General features: G+C 47.3%; 1 protein-coding gene across 1 annotated transcript in view; it reads left to right on the forward strand.

Annotated features, from left to right (window-relative positions):
- Window positions 1-567: 567 nt before the first annotated feature.
- Window positions 568-19,892, forward strand: part of galnt10 (UDP-N-acetyl-alpha-D-galactosamine:polypeptide N-acetylgalactosaminyltransferase 10 (GalNAc-T10)) — a 65,989-nt gene continuing 46,664 nt past the window's right edge. Inside the window, exon 1 of the mRNA XM_088932943.1 lies at window positions 568-846. Coding sequence (XP_088789069.1) covers window positions 688-846 — 159 coding nt within the window. The 5' untranslated portion in view covers window positions 568-687. The remainder of the gene's footprint in view (window positions 847-19,892) is intronic.

Genomic DNA, 19,892 nt, shown 5'->3' on the forward strand with positions numbered 1-19,892 from the left:
GGGAAAATGCGTTCACCTTAATTCACCATGTATACATACTGAAGTATTTTTTGTAACACAGTACATTTTTATCCTTGAACCTTGCGTCAATCGCTAGCGTTTTCCCCCTTTTCTATCATAGCATGTCAAACCTGGTGTAGAACAGCAAGAAGTACAGGGTGTTTTAGCCAAGACTAGCCCCGGACACGGCGTGTAAACACCTCCGAGAACACGCCACGCCACGCGTGCGCCGAGCTCCACGCCGGTGTCGAGCACGGGCGCCCGGCGGTAACCTGTAACCGCGAGCGAGCAACTTTGTCAAAGGCGACCGGTTCCATTCGGCGGCGCGTCTGAAGGGGGCTCTTCCAGGAGCGCGGCGTCGCCCTGCCGCGGGTCCCGGCGGCAACGCGGCCCCAGCCCGTCGCGCTGTGGCACTGCGACGCACAACCGACAAGAGGAGCCCCCGTGGTGGGAGGGAGGGGGGGGGGTGGATTAAAATCGGCAATGTGCGTTTTGCCGTCCCCGCCGGGGAGGCAGGGTTACCCTGGAACTCCCCCGGCGCGGACAGTGGTTCGCTCCCCCTAGCGGAAGTGCCCGCAGATAGATCAGCTGTGCCTCGGAGAGAAAGTTGTCTGTACCTGGACCGAGTCCGCAGGAGCGCCGTCGGAGCCCGTCGCCCTCCCCCCCACCCAGGAGCTGGAAGAGAAGATGAGACGGAAGGAGAAGAGATTGCTGAAGTTCGCCGGGCTGCTGTTGGCGGCTCTGCTGTTCCTGCCGAACGTGGGCTTGTGGTCCCTGTACCGGGACCGGGTGTTGGAGAGCTCGCCGGAGATCGCGGAGAGAGCGGCGGGTCTGCCCGCTGCCCAGGTGAGAAGCCGTGCTTGTCTCACTCCCTGGCCGTGCTGCCCTGCCGCTCTGAGCTCCTTGCGGGCTCCGAGCCGGAGCCGGAGCCGGCGGAGGCTGCCTGCTCCCCCTCGCCTTGTGAATGCGGGCTCCGGCGGCTTCTCGGAGGCTGCCCGCCGCTCGGAAGGCGCTTCTTGCGACTTCTGTTCCACCGACTCGACCCCGCCACCCGCACCCCGGTTGCCCCGTGCGGCTGTGCGGGTGGTGTCCGGGCGGAGGCTGCGCTCAGATGCGCGGCGAGGCTGTGCAGGGCTGTGCAGGGCTCAAGACGTGTCTTTTTGTCGGCGAAGGACAGGCCACGTATTCGAACGAGGAAACAGTTCGAATGCAGTGCGATACAAGTTTCAGGAAATCCGGGAAGAAAACTTTCCAGAACCAAGTGAAAGGTTCAAACAACAACATCATCATCATGCGGTTGGGCACCGTGGCATTGAAACAGGACTCGAGAGCACCGTGTAAGCAGGCGATGTCGGTTTGTTTCCCAACGGGCAAGCAAACGTGTGGAAGACGACGTGCAGCTGGCTTTGTGAGCGCAGTTTTTTGTTGTTTTGCAAGTAGTCCGACTCGAGCTTAACATTTACGTTTGACTGAATCGCAGTCCAGTTTTAAACGTGCAGTTCTGCGGGCTAGTCAGGTTACGAAAGCGCTGTCTAGATTTTCGAGGTGTGCCTTTTTTTTTGTTTTTGTTTGACTTCGCGGCGATTGCGATTAGAAGTTCGACAGCCAGTTTGAACTTGATATTAAAATGCAAAATCAAGCACGGTGCCTTAATGGTGAAAGATTTTTTTTTTCCGCGTAGCTGCAGAATATGTGACGCCAGCTGTCTGAAACGTGCACTTCCCTGTCTGGGAGGGCAGGAGAAGTGGGCAAAACTTCACACCTCCGAGCTGTTGAAGGTCAGGGTCAGGAGCGCTGCTCCCCTGAGCTACAGCCGCTCCGAGTTCGAACACCCAGGAGCTGTAGTTAGTTTAGTACGTCTGGAAGGAAAGACCCCGTGTTATGTGTGTGACAGTATACGACAGTTTAGCAGTCCCGACAACAAGAACGCAATCTACCTGTAAAACGCGCTAAGCAAATATACACATTCTCGGTCTTCGCCTCTCCGCCGCTGCGCCGCGGGGGCCCAGCCCGACCGGAGCTGCTGGTGAAGGTTCGGCTGTGTGGATGCGCTCGCTGTGATCAAGATCCGAGTCTGCAGCCGGCTGAGCTGTTCAACACGGTCAGCGTGAAGCTCTTCGTGTGGGATCGCAGATTGTCCGCTGGCTGCGGATTGAAAACGCAGGAGCATACCAGTTTTATACATTTTAAATCTCGTAGTGTCGGGGGTATGTATCGCTAAATAGGGTGACGCCTTTATACTTAATTTGATGTGTTACATGTTTGAGAACCAGTGTTTTTATGGATTTCCGAAATGTCTGGATGAGGCAAGGCTAGTGTCTTTTTTTCCCCTTGAAACCAAGGTTCCTGAAACTAGTATCGTTTCTAAACAATCATTCATTTTCAGCAGAATGTGAAAGCGTGTCCTTGGCTGCCCTTGCCTAAACACCCCTTACAGGTGCCCTGATACCCTCCGAGCTCCCAGTCTGTCCAGTGATCGGCTGCCGCGTACCTCACTTTTCCCTCCTTGAAGAATAGAACGTGAATCTCTGATTTCCCCCTGCATGTTGGGGGACCTGACGCAGATCTCTCCAGTCCTCAAAACCGAGAACGGGAGCCGCTTCTTTACCCTGACGGTTGTGGGAGCGTGGAACAAGCTACCCAGACCAATTAACTCCCGAATGAGATGTGGGGATCAATTAACTGCTAATTACTGAACGGGCACGATGGGCCGTAGAGCGCTTCTCCTTTGTCACCTCTCTCTTGTGCCTCTGTGTTTTCCGAGCCCCCCCGTTCTGTGAAAGAACATCGCAGCTTGTTGCTCTCCGGGCCTGTGCTGAGCCCTGGCGGATGTCGGTCTTTGAGGTCGCGGTGGACCCAGCGCGCCGCGGCGTGCGTACGGGTGACGCTCGTTCCTCCTTCTGCTGGCGTCGCACGCGAAAGGGTATAATCCGTGCCCACCTGAGGGCTGTATTGGCATGTTGAGTTCCGTTCTCCCTGCCGGACAGAAAGACTTCGGATTTTATTGTTCGTCCGTTTCACCAAGAGTATAGATAGATACTTTATTGATCCCGTGAGGGAAATTGCAGTGCAACAGCAGCTTAACACAGACAACACAGCAACAGTGTAACGAATGATACAATAATAATAATACAATACAATCAGTACAGTGAGAAGTGCACTACGAAGAGTTTCTCACAGTCCAGAACACGCAAAGAACAGAACAGTACACAAAAAAGTCGTATTGCACAATATAAATATAAATGTATAGGACAAAACAAAAAACATCAGGCCCGTCTTTTTGCCCCGGTGCCTTTTGGACCTGTTCGCTTCCCGGATTCAAACGGCACCACGAGCGTGTGTGCACGGAGGAGGGGCAGAGCAACTTCAGCGGTGTGCAAACGGGCTCTCGGGGACCCCCGGGGGGCACCAGCTCCAGTGTTTGGTAGAAACAGGAGGCATCTGCGGTGTGTCTGTGGGGACTGAGTAGTTCAGGGAGGGATTGGAATGCTGTTAATTACAGTAGGTATATAAAGTCCTGCACCCATCTTTTAAACAGGGAGCGCTGTTTGACCTTTCGTGTGCCTTTACTGTGTACGTTACAGCTGGAGCTTAATGGGTGGTGTAGTCTTCTAGGAAAACAGACACAGACAGGGGAGGACCAAGTTACTAGGACTATCATTTGCAATGTCATAAGAAAACTGAGAAGAACAGAACGTTCAAAGTGATGGTATTGGTTAATAAAAGATCACAGTTTTATCCCTGTAGGCCGGTGTTTCTAAATTCAGGGTGATGCTCTGATGCAGCCTGGTTATCTACATGACTGAGGTCAGTCAAACCTTTAGACTGCAAAGATCTGTTTTAACAAATTTTCTTCTCTGCAAGGTTATTCTCTTGGGTTTGTTATAGTATAAAAGCGTCAGACAATTGATTTGTGCTCCTTTATAATGCCGGTATTTTACTGTGTGTAGTTCCTTGCTTACGGATACAGCAGCAGTGCCCTAAACAAGATTTGAACCCGCAACCTCCTAGCTGCAAGTCCAAAGCCCTACTGCTTATTGTGAGCTTTGACACCTGGTGACATCTGCCACTCTCAGTGCGTTGTTCGTTGTTTGGGAAGGGTTGTTTTGGTAGGTGGAGGAATGGGAACAGTTTATGAAACGAGAGGACGACAGACCACGGCGCTTTCGGCTGGCTCAGTGTCTTGGCAGCATTGCAGCTAAAGCTGGGATTTCCTGAACTGAGAAGTGGGGGGAGAGAGCTGTTAACAAAACACCTGATTTACAAATTAGTTCAGTTTATTGTTCAAGAATCCTTGGTAATTATGTGATCTGCTCGTACAGTATCAGGGTTGAGAAACCCAGGCTCACCCCGTTGTGTCATGTGATGCAATGTCATATTTTGAGCTGCCTCTTTTTTTCCTAAGCAAAAGATCTGCTAATTATGACACCCGGCAGCCCCAGAACACTGTAGCCTTCACAGCTGCTATATTATGATGAAGCAAAGACAGGCTTTCTGCAAAGACGGGAATGGGACCTCGGGCTGGTGCAGGTCCATGCTCCAGCGTGCAGGGGGAATTGCAGGGAGGCCCAGCGGCTCTGTGTGTGCTGAGCCGTGATTATTGGCACCACAGGCTCCTCCCGCTGTCTGTGTCCCTTCGGATCTGCGGGCCGGAGCACGGGGGGCCCGAGCCGGTGTGTTCTCCGTGCCCGCGGAGCGCGGCCGTGTTTGCGTCTGTCCGAGGCCCCCCCCCCCCCCGGCTCCTCTCTCCGTCCGGAATCACAGTTCCGAGCAGACCGTCAGCGCAGGAGTTCACGTGGGTCATGACATCGACCTGCTGTTCGCAAGACTCCGTTTTTTGGATTTCTAACATATACGTCTGTGACACTCTTATAAAATCAGAAGTGTAGGTCCAGTGAGTCTAGACTGCAGCGGCTGTGTAATTTGTTTCACTTATCGACAGTTCATAAATGCAGAGAGTTCCGACCTTGATTATTTCTATGAATGTTTTTTATCGGAAACGGGAGGCTTTAAAGCGAGCAAGCCAGAAAGGAAGGAAAAGTGCAAATCGGCCTTGTCACCATTAAGGAACCAAGCGTAGGCGTGCACATTGGGTGCCACTTGGCTTTCTGTGCGTCTGGTTAATCTGTCACTCGGGCTACGGTCTGTCGTGGCGAAGGACCTCAGAGTGCTGGAAAGGACACAACAGGGGTGTTGTTGTTGTGGCCCGTGCTGTGATTTTCCCATCTGGACTCTGCGCCTGGTGTTAGGAGTGCAGGCTGAGCTGAAGCAGGCCCTGTGCAGGCTGCTCTGTATGCTGATCAGGCCGCCGCTCTGTGCTGCAGGGGACCGTGTTGTTCAGCTGGAAGCAGGTGCTCTGACCCCCTCGTGCTGAGTGTTTCATCATGCATCCCTTTACTAGTGGTACCAGTGGAATAGTACCTATAGAGTACGCATCGTGCTTAATATTGCACATCAAACATCTGGAACCGAAGTGGATGTTCGTAGTTGCATGCGCGTCTGCAGTTTCTAGCAGTGTTTGCCTCCCACAGTGTTGTCTATTAGTCGAGGGCAGTTTCTGACAATGAGCTCCACGTGTGACGGATCACGGCTTTCCCATGTTTGGCAAGGCTGCTCTTCGGTTTTCCCTGTCAAGTTTTATCGAGGCCAGCAGAATGTTCTGTGCTTCTTGGAGTGTGCACATCTTGCCCTCCGAGCCAAAGAAAGGGATTTAAGGGGCTCAGAGCCACCGTTGCAGTAAGTGTGCTGTTTTTTTTTCCCCAAGCTGGTGTTTGTTGAGCGGTACAGCGCGGCGTCCTGATGGATAGAAGGTCTGGCCGTGACCGAGCATCTGAAATCTTGCTTAAAACGTTCGGAGTGTGGGGAAAATTGTGTGACCGCTGTGGCGAGGAAAGAAAACCGCTGAGCTTCAAATGAAGTAGTAAGTAAGAGAGGTCTAAAGTGTATTGCAGCAGGGTTGGGTCTTTGGCTGAAAAGGATGCCAATACGTCCCAAGCAGTTCCTGATACATGCAGTCAAAGGCGTTTTCATTAAGGCTGTTGATACTGCATTCATCATCGGTAAGATGTGTGTGAGCATACAGCCAAAACTGAGAGCTGCTTACGTCAGCACGTTCTCAGACCTGCTCTGCTGGAAAGGGTGTAGTATGCACACACTTTGTTGTACTTGGCATTAAAAAGCACCTGTTTCACGAATTACAAAGTGTCAATATTGACTGATTCACAGCAGGACAGTCAAGTTTAAGGTAGACAATAGCCTGAGAAATGGGCGAGTCCTTCGCTGTTGCTCTTAGATTCTTGACAAGCTGCCTGAATATGTCTCCCATATGCTACAGGCCTGTGTACCATGGGGGCTGATTGGGTAATTGGGGTTCCAGGGTAATTGCAAGATCTGTGGATGGGAAACACACCTAGGACCGCCCTTAACAATGCTTTGTCCAGTACAGGCCTGACATCCCTTCAGATCATGAGCTGTCAGGAATCAGCTCAAACATCTGGCATCAACGAAGAGTCAGAAGTTCACTTATATGCTGCTATACAGTATATCCAGGTGTGCCAGATGTCCACTGTTCAACCCAATGAACTTTGTGTGGAACAGTATTATTCTGTTAATTGAAGGGGATCATTCCTTTGGGTGGGGTGTAAATCCTGGAGGACAATCTGTCTTGGTTGTCCATGTCGGCAGAAATGGTTGACTGTACTTGATAGGATCTGAAGTAAAGCTGATTCCAGTGAGAGTCGCAGAGCCATACTTTACTGTGGGCCACTTAGTTTGTAGACATGTCTGAATCCAGAAAATCAGAGGTGTACAGTCCTCCTTTACAGGCCAAGAGATGTTATGAAAATCACTTTGATTGTCGTTGTTGAGTTGGGAGTGTCACTGTTTTGGTTGTGCCAAAATCACAGATGTCCAGACTGTGCACCTTAAGGGGCACTTGTTTATTTCACCATGCTTGTATTAAAGAGAAGGGTGTTTAAAACCGAGAATATAAGGCACTTTATTACAATAAAGGTTGTTTGGACTGGAAGAAGATGACCAGCCTTGTGACCGAAACTGATACCCTGGCTTCTTTCCAGAAAGAGCTGGATGAGCTCCTTGGATCCTTTACCTGCTGACATTACTAACGGCCAGATGATTCGCCAAGTAGCCCCCTCTCGTTTGTTATGTTCCTTCTGTTCTTATCTACAACTGCAGCAGCGAACCAAAGTGATTGACGATTGGTTCCAGATGGAGATGAAAATAGAAAAATCACTGGGTATTCTGTAGGTCATGTAAAAAGTGTTTCCTTAGTGTGAAAGCAATACAGAAGAAGAAAAAAAATATTTAAGGGTTTGTCTTGAAATCAGGCCATTGCATCTACAGAGACCCAGGTTAAATAATTTAGGCATCATAAGTTATTATTATATCTGTATTCCTTTGTCATCACTAATAAGCTGCATTTTGGAGCTGAACTGCTAAACTTAACTGTTAATAATATAATTTTTTTTTCTTTATGGAGACCATTTTACCTACCTGTCTTTTAAATCTATATTTCCACACACACAATCGGAGGGAGCTGTAGTTGTGACCCACAGCATAACTGTCCTTTGATATTGGAACAGGTGTGACGGGGAATCGAACTCTCGTCACCGAGGTCTAAGGAAAGTGTTGCCTCTTTTGCCACAAGCTCCAGTTCCGCTGGCAAGGCGAGATGACAATCTCCCCCAGCCTTAGGACTGCACCCATCCGCATCTTCAGCTCCGTAACGGAGTGACTGGTGTGTGAACAGTCTGGGCCTGTGCCGCTGTCTGGAGGAGAGGGCAGTCCGCTGGAGGGTTGTGAGCTCAAGTTCCTGCAGTAAACACCTTGCTGTATAAAAGGGTTAGCTTCCAGGTCAGTGTTGTAAATGGGCATTTGTTCTTCGTTCACCTTTGTGGTTAAGTAAAGGATTAAATTAACGCTGGTCATAACGTTTTCCTCTTATCTGAGCATGCACACCTCGCCCGATGCAATTCTTTTAACTTGCGCAAAAGGTGTGAGACCTGGCTTCCGCTACATTGATGGTCCTGTCGTTCACATGCCTGTGCTTCATTGCAATCTCTATTTTTCTAATGGGGTTTTGTCATTTCATTCACCTGTGGCACAGGGTGCTCTTGCAACGCCCCAGTGGGTGAGGTGGAGATCGGCTGCAGTGTGCTGCAGGGCCCTGTTGTCCTGTTGGTGAGGTGCTCCCTGCAGACCTCTGCCAGGCCTTGTGTGTTCTTGCTGTCCACATTTATTTCACCTGAGAGGACGGCAGGACTGAACAGAGTGAGCTGGAGGATGGGCAGAAGGATAAACGTCATCTGGATTTATTTATTAATCCCAGCTGGACCTGCATAATCCCTCCTCAACAGTACAGTGAGGCTGGAATCTCTCACTGGTTTTTCTGTTTCTTTTCCATTTCCAAGTCCATTATCAGCTCATATTTCCATTCCCTTTAAGGCAGATCCAGCCTCTCTCTATCACTATCTGAAGGCCCTTGTTGGACTCGGAATGGAAGTTTATCACCAAGCAGTGAATCCACTTTGAGATTTTAAATGATCCTGACTTGGACAGCAATATGTTTTTAAAGGATTGTAAAACGATCATTTTAAGTTCTTCAGAACTGTTCCCATGGAGAAAAAAAAGAATTGAATCATGATAAGATCATTAATTACCTACACAAAGTTCTGTATTTTCTCTAACATCTATTATGCATGTCCTGTAACCATGCAAAATTCTTTTTCTCAATATAAATAAAACCAAAATGAGAACTTTTATCCTGGTACCCTATACTCTGTGTGCATTCCAAGAACATTTTATCTACTTGTTTTGCTTGGAATTTTTCTACTCGTTTGGTTTGGTTTGGACTGTGTTTTTCATCATAACCTAGTTTGAACGGAACATTTGTTGCAAAATTGCCCTCAAGTGCTGTAGCCAAGAGTTAGCTGCTCTGCTGTGTGCTTTGAACAGTGTTCCTTCTTGTTCAGAGTGCATGACAAGCAAACCACCCTCAGCCTTTAACAACTGACCCATCACAGAGCAATTCTGCCTTGGTGATGATGAGTCAGGCTGGAATTACATCAAGAAAATGTTGGGAAACTTGATTGTTCAACTGATTTCAGCCAGAGTTCCTTTTGCAACACCATCGTAAACATACAGTGTTAAAATACTCAAATACTGAATTTAAAATGTCGGTGCAAGGTTGAAATTGTTAGAGTAAAAACTTGCCAATACAGGTTTGCAGGCAGCAAAAAAGAAAGAACCTGTAAATATTGCACTTGGAGGCTCTGAATTCACATGGATCCAAAATGAGGATCGCTTACAAGTCAACATGGTCCTGATTAATTTTATTAGGCTGGGATTGTACTCTGCTGAAGGACGTGTGATTGCAAAGTTAACATCAGCCGTTTTGCGAAGGGCTTCATTGCTGCAGATCCCTCTCTTCTCTCAGACCTGACGAGGGCTGTGAAAGGTTGAGGATTGAAATAGTGCCTGCCTTTCTTCACTTCGGATGAGAGTGGCAGAGCGCCCAACAATGTGTGAATCTGGCTGGCAGGATGTGGCTTTCTGCATTGTAGGAGCGGGCTGACAATTCAGCGATCTACAGTCTGATCTGTGTTTTACTTTAGAGCTGCAGAAGAACTGGGGGGAAAAAATCTGAAGCACAGTCCTTAGCCGTCAAAAGCGTTTCCATCCTCTTTCTTTGAGCCTAGTTGTGATTTTGCCACAGGCCTGCGTACGTCGTCGTAGCGTTCATCTTGCGCGCTCAGCCAGTCTAGAACATGTCCTGTAGTGCTGGTCCTTATGTTGATATAAAAAGAAAACCTTTGTCACCGGTGTGAGGAAGCAATAAAGGATTTATATGGTGCCACGAATTATAAGCACTTTGTGAATATATCTGAGATTTCATTGTGTTTGTCTTTGTTGTATCTGATGCTTCTGAGTCTGAAAGCCTCCTCCCTGCACGCTCTCCAGCATATCGTTTATAAATGGAGCAGGTGGAGAGCCTGCTGCTGTTTCAGACTGGGTTGACTGGGACAGAACATCTGGACTGTGGCACTGGTAGGGAATGACCGCAGAACATGTTTAACGGTTACCTTGGTTCAGCTTGGTTAATCTGGATTTAAACCTGTTCCCCCACCCCCTGTGTATGACTTCTAAAAGGGCGGCTTGTTCAAGCTACTGTGCATGAAATAATTCAGCAATTGAATTGTACTGTATTCATATAGCTTTCTCTTCTCATTTCAATGAAGAACTTGCATCATCTCAAAATGTGTGAAAAGGCCGACTGAAAAATAAAAAGCACACACTGAGGATGAAGAGCTCTGAACAGAGAGAGGTCTGGCCTTCACTGCTTTAAAACTGGAGTTACCAGTCTCGGTCCCAGAGGACCACACACCTGCTGTCCCAGCCGAGCCCCCAGTAACCTTATTGAGCATTGAATTGACTCAATAATGTGCTATTTGACTGTTATCTGCCACTAAACGTGTTGGGTGTCACCTTTTAACTGTTGCGTTTCGTAAGTCAAATAAAATCCCAAACTTTTGAGTAGGAAAAAAAACTTGCAAATGTTGCAGTCAAGCAACTTATGAGTTAAATTAAGTAATTTACCTGTGCTGGTTAAACGAGTGTGGACCTCCAGGGTCAGAAGTGGGGACCTCTGTCTTGAATCAGCCTGCTGCCGTCTGTGGGCTGTGCGATGGAGCATGTGGGAGACTGGGTTATAGTTACTGGGCCTGCAGGTTCTCTTTCCCACTGTGTTATTACGGTCCCAATAGAGTCAGTGGTTAAGTTGCAGGAGAGGTCAGTTCCGTACTGTGAAGAGTTAACTATAGATGTTGTTAAGAGTGCACAGCAGTATAACAGCTAGTGCAAATATCTCAAAAGAGTCAGCCCAGCAGGAAGGTGATTTTATCGATTAAAGCAGATCTATGTGGACCCTTCAGTCGACCTCACTCTTCTCATTTCTGTTTCCCTTGCTTCTGCCTGTAGAAAATCAGGTGCACGATGTCTGCGGTGCATTGAGTTTTGCCGGCAGGTTACGTTGCGTCTCGCAGGTTGTGAGAAGTGAGAGAGGCAGCTGCAGCACCGTCTGTGTGGTATGGTTGGCCTTCGTGAGGCAGGGCGTTGCGCCACTGGAAGCTTTTTACTTCCTGAGCACACCCAGGCCCTGCGTCGCCTGTCAGCTACCAAATTAATGTGCCAGGATTCTCCACCTGCATTCCCTTCCTTTCTCGTTAGAGCGAAAAGGATTGACGTCCTCAGGTTTGTACATGTTTGTGCGCTTCACACTGTCGACAGGCGGTGGATTTCCACTCAAAGCCATGAGTGAGCTTTTCTAAGCTCGAGGTGCTGTCAAATGCAAGTGCAGGGAGCCATACCTGCCACCGTGATTGAAACGTCCTCCACAAACAGGGCTGGCACAGCGGCGGTCAGCTCTGGGGTCCTGGGTTCGATCTCAAGCTGAGGTGCCTTCTGTACGGAGTCTGTGGAGATTTCCTCCGGGTGCTCTGCATTCCTCCCGCCTCCTAACAGGCCCACAGAGCTTGCCTCTGGAACTGGCGCCCCCTTCAGGGCGAGAGCAGTCGTGTGCTTCCAGGTTGGGCTCCAGGCTGCCACGAGCCTCACCGGGACACCTCTGATACTAGATGGGTCCTTTGCAAGCTCAAACTTCCAGTTCAAGTTCATTTGTTTTGCTGGATTAATGCGCTTTAAGGACTGTTATTACTTCCCATAAAAGAAGGCTTTATTCTCTGCAGAGCAGCTGCAGATATACAGTATGCACTTGAATGAGAGCACTGTGCGCAGACACTTGTATGCAATCCAATTATTTTCAATCCCCGAGCTGCTCCGCAAGTGCTGTCAATGGAAGTCTTCCTGGACATTCACATGGCTGTGCAGGATGCACTAATTATTTATGATTTTCCTCTTCTCCCATGCCTTTTGTAAGCGATTCGGCAGCCAGCGAATCTCACCCTTACCAGGCATTCACAGAGCTCTTATTCTGCTCTTGGAACAGCTGTTCAATAAAACACCAGGCAAGGGAAGCAGGCAGTGGAAAAAGGAATACAAGCAGAGCTGAAAGAAAGATAATATTATATTTGTAAATATTAAATATTTGTAAATTCTAGCTTTAAATAAAGCTTTTTTTAGCTTTATTTTCAAATCCAGCTTTGTTTTCCAGAGAATTTTCTTTGCTTTTGTGTTTTGTCTTCATCGTGCTATGAGTAAGGTAGGAGGAACCACGTGTCTCTCGTTAGGGAGTTAAATTATACATAAATAAAGCATTTTAAGTTCACTTATGTAACTGTTAGTTGAGCATGCACAGCGCATTACAGAACCCTTCACATGGCAATAAATGATCTAAATGGCAACATAGAATTCCTTGATGCATGCCACATTTAGCACGAATAAAGACGGTCGATGTCTTTGCGAGAGAAATGCGTCTGTGATTAAGAAAGTGTATTGTGAGGAAGCCGCAGTGCAGGCTCCAGCTGCCGTGCTTCAGGGCCGTAATCCCCCGTGAGCAGTACAGGTAGGGGCAAGGGGAGGAGGATGAGGAGGAAATGGAAGAAGGGGAGAGCACGAACGACACCTTCGGCACTGCGTTTGACTTCCTGTTTAGACAGACATTCATCTTTCTCCTTATGAATAGTTTTGCAGTAGTAAAGGCACTGTCAATATAAATTCAGATTTTAATTACCTTTAATCTGTTGGTCTTTTATGAGCTAAATGCTTCCTCTCTTCGGCATCATTAACTCAGGGCAAGGCCTGCGTTGGACTTTCCCATCACTTTGGGATGTAGTCCTGCAGTTCTCCAGCTTCTCCAGGAACCAGGAATCTCTTCAGATCACTTTAATTGCCATATACAATTTCTTGTGTTAGGAATTTCTTTCCAATACAAGCAGTTGGGGTTAAGGGCCTTGCTCAGGGGCCCAACGGAGTAGGATTCCTCTGACGGCCGCGGGATACGAACCGGCAGCCTTCCAGCCACAGGCGCAGATCCTGAGCCCCAGAGTCACCGCACCGCCCCTCTAGAATCCCTTACCAGTACTTGATTAAACCAGTACTGCCCAGTGCTGCCCAGTGCAAGGGCCCTCTGTCATAGAGGTCAGACTTTGTTCGTAAGCTCATCGTGCTGGTCGAGCTGGTTTGTATGTTTTGGATTGTCAGTTCTGTAAGAGAGGGACTGCAGGATGAATTCAGTAAATTCTCAAGCTCTCGTTCCTGCTTCCCCCGAAAATGCTTAGAGAACAGCGACCCAGAAGACGCCGCTCTGCTGAACTATGTTTTCTGCCTGGAAGGGGTTGAGACGGGGCACAGCAGGAGCCTTTTCATAATGACTACAACTGGGAGCTGGTGGGGCTGTATACTATGCATGGAAGGATGAAAGAGGAAGGAAAGTTCTTGAGCTGAGGGCTCACTAACGCTGTGTTCAGTGACTGTTCTGCTCTTCCTGTGCAGCACAGTACTTTGCTGATGACTGCAGCAGTGCTCTCTGATGCTATGTGCTTGGTGGGCTCCGGCCATAGTTTAATTCTGTTTGATGTGCATGAACGTTTCTCACAGTATTGCAATCGGGTCTATATAGCTGTCTTCTGTACCTTCAGGCAGAAGTCAGACTTTAAGAGCACTGTTTACCCAATTTCAGACCAGATTTGAAGCTCTTCTGATGGCCCTTTTCACCTTTTCGTACTTGTGAATGGAATGGGTCATTAATTCATTCATTCCTTCCCTGTCGACAAACCCTTTCTGGTTAAAGGCCTGATATTCAATACTAAAACATTTGATTCTCATTCAGCGTGAAATGAACAGGTCAACAGCTCTGTGGAAAGTGTTGAGTAAATTACTGTGCTGCGATGGCAGAGTGCACATTCTTCCTGCTGATAATTTCATGTTATTCCAAGATTTAGCTATGGGTTTCAGTATCATTGACAGTAAATGTTCATGCTGGAGCAGTTCCCTTTCTGAACCAAGTGAATTCACTGTTTCACAGCTACAGTTCCAGCAGTTTAAACACCAGCCCTTGTTTTGTCCTTTTTTTTTAAAAGTACCTTGTGTTGTCCTGAATGGTTCTGGGTGCAATTAAGAGTATTTAAAAAAATAGCAAGAAAAGTTGCGTCTTCTGCCCTCTAGGTTTGAAGCACTTTGTGAGCATTGTACTGCAGATTATAAAATGACAGAATGCAGCAGAATACTGTGAGTACGTTATGACAAGTGCACTAATCCGTTAATGCTGTAACCGGCTCTTTGTATGTTATACATTCAATCTGATCTCTGTGGATCCATTGTAAATATGAGGCTTAGGTCTATTCTTGGTGTTGCATGTTAGTTTGATGACATCTGGGCAGATTTTTAATGGCTGCTACTACTGTTTCCACGCTTGGTCTGAGTTCTTTAAAGCAGCTTTATGGAACGCCAAGCTCGGTAGCATGTATCGACATCCCAACATGAGAGCAGTGATGTGCTTAATTCCATAAAGCAGCTCTGGTGATTGTGGAATGACACCGTTCACATGCACAGTGGCTGTACACGCGACATTTATAATGATCTTGAACCCTTCAGGTTCAGGTTTTCAGGCCGTTAAAATAAAACGGGAGTGCAGTTAATCTCCAGTATTTGCGAGATTAAATGTCAACGAGAAAGCATATCCGATGGAAGATTTCAAAATCAAATGTACTAGGAGCCTGATTGTAATCTGTTTTCAAGAGCTGTCGCACCCTCCTGTTTAGAAACAGCTGGGCTCATAGGGATCTGCTTTGCATCACTCATACAGATATGCATTTCACATCATTTTCTGTATTGTCTCACTAGACATTAAGCAGAGCTGTTAAAAGCTGTGTCGCAGGCACGAACTGTTCTATAATAGGCCCTTTCAGCATAACAGTTTTGCTACCAGCAGGCGTTAAAAGAACAGACCATTACAGGGGCACATTAATGTTGATTAAAAATTGCTCAGCCAGGTAAAATGTGATATTTTTGTTGGTTTTTTTTTGTTTTGCTTCCTGCTGTCGGGTGGACTCAAGCTTGAATGCTGATGCTGTGCGGAAGCACATTTAAAACTTCAAAGTGCCCGAAAGCAGGCGACTGTTCATGTTTGGGACTACTCTATTAGGATGTTTGTACTGTGGCCTGAATACTGATGAAATCATCTGCCTGCCAGCAAACATCAAACCGGCGACATTATAGGAGAGGTTAATACAGTATGTGCGTTCCCTTTTACAGCTCTGGCTTTTCATCTCGCACCCTGGAGTTCTCTCCTGTGGATCGAGGGTTGTAAGCCCACAAGGGCTGCGTTCCTGCATCCCTGCTGTGTCGCTGGCTTCCATCGGTTGTGAATGTTTTTCCCCCAAGTCTTTGATTGGGGTTGTTCAGCATTACTGGCGCGACTCTCATAACCCAGCTTGGCAGCTGGTGTGTGTAAAGACTATGTAGCTCGTCCCTGGCCCATCTCTTTTCCCAGACGTGGTCATCGAGGAGGTACAGCTGTTTATAAACAAAAGCTGGGATCAGGGGTCACCAGTTGAAAAAGACCTGCAGCTAGCTGAGCAGCGGCCAGGTGCAGTTCTGAGGTGCCACCCCAAAACGCAAAGGTCCTGGATCTCCGCTAGTGCCTGCAGCTAAGGGGACAGGGCTGGTTCGACAGAGCTAGGGGGAAAAAAAAATTTCTATCTTTTGGGATGCGTAGTTCGAAGGGTCTTCGCCCATTGCAGGTCCTGTGTGGGTCACCTTGTTATAACTAATAGCTCTTCTCACGTAAAATCTTTACAGTTCCTACAAATCTTAGAGACCATCAGGGGACCTGCAGTGATTCGTTTCTTGTGTTTTGCATCGGCGTCTTGTCTGTCCTTCAGGATCCTGGTGCTTCTCGGGTTACAGCCGAGAGGAGGCTATTCATCTCAGAAGAAGCCAGGGTAATGGGTTCACCGACATGGCTGAGTGGCTAGTTCCAGACTCCCACAACCCTCTGTGTAAAGAAGTGTCTCCTGTTCTCCATTTTAAATATGCTTTCCCTCGGTTTTCATCCGTGTCCTCGAGTTCCGATATGGAAAAAGCAATGAGGTGCCGGTTCAGAAATTCCAAGGAGAAATGAGCTGGTCTCCATTGTTCTGCTCTTTTAATTGAAGGATGTAGAATAGCATTGCTTCAGTGTGATTTATTTTTCTTACTGTGCAAACCTGAAGTAAATTGCTCATAATCCACTTTCTTGTTTTCACCTTAGTACAGTGAAAGCTATAGAAATGTTTTTTTTTTAATGAAGGGAATTATTCCCTTTTTATTTAGAATGATTAGGGTACATGTTATAAAATATTACACTAGGGCTGTGTGTCTGATACTTTATGGTGCCCCGACTCAGTAAATGGATTTGTGAGCTCCTGTTAACCATAAACCCCAGTGGAATACCACCACGTTCTGTGTTGAATTTTTAATCAAAGGGAAATGGGACAGTAGCATCTCTGCGCCTCTTAGTGAGTCTTCAAGTGAATCTTTGGTGCTGGACTTTTTTTTCAGCTTTCTGCTTTAGGGAAGCTGTCTTTCATAGTGGCATTTTGAGAACAGCTTTCCTGAACTCAGTTTTGATCTTTGCGCTTCAGACAGGATCTGCAATATAAAGAGTTTTCCTGAATAATAAGGTTACCTGTCAGTCAGCTCTTCTCCTTGTGGCACGAATAAGAATAAATTAAATACTGTCCTAAACAGCATATGTAATGTTGTTCAAGGAGTGGAGGAGTGGCATGGAATGCCGAATTAGTGCAGTACGATGTTACTAAACGTAACTGTGAAGCAACATCTTTCAAATCCTGCTGTGTCCATTTTATGTGGATACATTTCTGCTGTTTCTTAATTACTATGTAGTTATGTTTAGTGCTTTAGGGTCCATTAAGCAAAGTGTTAGCAGCGCATAGGTCTTGAGAGAATTCCCCTGTGATGCAGATTGCAGACCCGTGGTAGGTGTGACCTGTGTAGCTTGCAGGATGCGGGATCACTGCAGAGCAAAAGGTTTCTTCTGCGAGTCCAGTGTCTTTCTGAACATGTGCAGAATGCTTTGCAGTCCATCCAGGTCCAAGATGGCCTCACAAGCCATAGAATACAGAACCACGTTGGAGAGATAGGAAAGTGTTGTGGAACCAATGCTTCCTGCAAATAAAAGCACTGAAAATCGATCTTGAAGGGATTTCGGAACCTCTTGGACTTTTCTCTTCCGGCATCATTCATGGAAGATTTAAACCGCAGCAAGTGTGCTGCACTGTGGCTGCCTTTCTTTCTAACCAGCTGGAGGGCATTTTTTCCCTGAAATGTCCTGTAACATTTTTTTAACATCCTTCCATCCATTTTCCAGCTGCTTTTTTCTGTACCGGGGCTGGGGCCTGTAGAATGAGGACCTGTGTGCAGAGACTTCGACACGCCCGCCTGTCAGAGTCTACCCAGGGGGCTTCTGCACAATCCACAGTGAAACGCCAGCTGGAGTGGAAACTGTCGAATTTAAACGCAAAATTTGTGGAATTAAAGCCAAGAACCGGGAGGCACTCCTTATGCAAAGAAGTACTTGATGTTATTGGCACACATGGTGGTCATGGAGTGCCCTCTGGTGTGTACAGCCATTGCCCGTGGCAGGGCATGTCCCATGGTCCCATTCGTGTCTTCCCAACGTCACTGCTCCGCGATACAGCTGTAGGATTCGGCCGTGATGGACTGGCGTCCCCTCCAGGCTGTGTCCCGCCTGGTACCTGTTGCTTGCTGGGATAGGCTTTGGCCTGAGACCCAATACTGGATAGAGCTGTTTGGAAACGGAGGGATGGAAGGGTGGATTTCTAAGCAGTCCGTACTTCACAAGGATCAAGCGGTTCAGTCCTTGTGCCGGTTTCCTTGCAAGTGTAGTTATAGACATCCCTTTCCTTTTTACAATGTACTGGTCTGCTTGAAGGCTAAAGATTCAGAAAATTACAACTGATCTTGGAAGAAGAGTAGACATGCACTGTGAGGAGTGCTGGTAGGAAGTTATTTTGTTGTTTTTGATGTTTGTCATCGGGTAAAAGCTCTGCTTCTGCTCCCTTGACATTAACTCTGCCCTCCCCCACGAGTCCCAGGGGTTCGTGACTCCTGCCGGGACGATCGATCCAAGAGCTGAGGCTTAAAGAAAAGTCAGGGCGCTCCTTTATTACAGTCCTAACCTCAGGTTCATCCTGCGCGCTCGTCACAGAAATCTCAAACTGCATGCGAACCTCCCATGTAGGAAAGCAGCCGCTTGTGAGGCATGACCTGTGTTTGGAATAGAAGGGATGAATATGAATAGATGCATAAAACATGGGGAATGTGCCGTGTCTTAGGCCAGGATATTCAGATTCTTCCAATTGAAATTAATGAGGATACAGTAAACCTAATCACCTAAAGTGGGTTCCAGGCCACAGCGAGTCTGTTTCAGCCAGTGCTTAGTTATCAAAGGGATCTGGATCAGTTAGACAGTTATAGGTCCGGGTGACAAGGTTCACAACCATCGTTCTAGAGCTCTAACATACAGGGAGCATTCAGAGGTAGGAATCTCAGCAGGAATCTGAGACGGATTCCTACAGTACATCTCAGTGTGATCCATGCCATTTATACGTGAACCAGTCACTTTAATTTTTACTGATTCTTTAAAGCCCACTTTTTTTTTTGTATCCGATTAGTACCTCTAGCACCTGAAAAATTCTTGCTGCTAACAAGCAAGAATATTACATTCCTTTCTTTTTTTCCTTCCTTTAATGAAAATAGACTGTGTACAGAGTGATCTGTTGCTCCCGGTGAGCGGCAGTGATTCAGTACTAGCGGGGCATGATCCTGATTTACGGGAGAGATGCTCCTCATCGTGCAACTGGTTGGAGGAGCAGCAGCTGGTAGAGCTGTGTGAATAAAAGGGGCTGTCAGAATATTTTTGCCCCTCGGGAATTGGTGTTACAGTCGGCAGTGGTGGACAGAATTAAACTGCTAATCCCAGTGATTCATTCTGTACAGCTGTGTACAGCTTCTGTTTTACACCCTGCCTTTACTTGTCACCCCAGGATGTTCATCCTTGCTGTCGTCGTACAGTGAGAGTGGGCAGGCGAAGGTGTGAGGTGAAGGTGTACTGCCCCAGAAATGGAGCTGTGATTCTTCTTAGGTTCAGAGTCTTATTCTTCACAGTCAAAATTGTCTGGGGAAATTGATGCAGAGGCGTTGTTTTTGCAGCGTATGGATTATGTAAGAGTACTTCAGAAAGACCTGGGATATCAGTCTTGTACCGGCGAAACATGCTTCACAGTAATTTTGTTTTCCTTGCCAATTACATATGTTAATAGTTTTAATAATGGCAATTAATTCTGTGTAAGCAAGCCCGCTCATTTGCATAATAAGGTTTACTAATTCATCTATAATCAACTCATTATGCATTGTTATTTTGTGTTGTAATAAAAATGTGATTTTCTTTACTGACGATGTTTACATGGCTGGTTTGGAAATGATGAACGTGTTCCTTCCTGGCTCTATGGATTCATTTGGCAACATTTTATTTCTGTTTGTTCCTGGTGTTGGGGGCAGAGTTGATGTTGACTCAGCAGGAGAGCTCTTAAATTTGAGTGGGTAACTTAATATGGGCGAGGGCAAGTCTGCTGCACTGCGCTGCCACTTGCATTTTCAAGTGTTTTCTTCCAACCTTCAGTGGACATGGCTGCACCCCGTCTGTCACGTTAGGTTTAGTGCCCGAGGCCGTCCCACAGTGTAGAGGCTGCAGCCCTCCTCCCTGCCTCGGAGATCAGCGCGCGGTCGTGGCGGCTGCCGGCTCAGCCCTGCGGGTGACACCGACGTTTTGCCAGGATTGTTTTGCCCACCCGCTGCGTGTCCCTTCAGGATGTTTTTCGAGCATGTCTCGTGCG

The sequence above is a fragment of the Atractosteus spatula genome, chromosome 14, assembly GCF_055471065.1.
Source record: "Atractosteus spatula isolate fAtrSpa1 chromosome 14, fAtrSpa1.hap1, whole genome shotgun sequence".
Lineage (NCBI taxonomy): Eukaryota > Metazoa > Chordata > Actinopteri > Semionotiformes > Lepisosteidae > Atractosteus > Atractosteus spatula.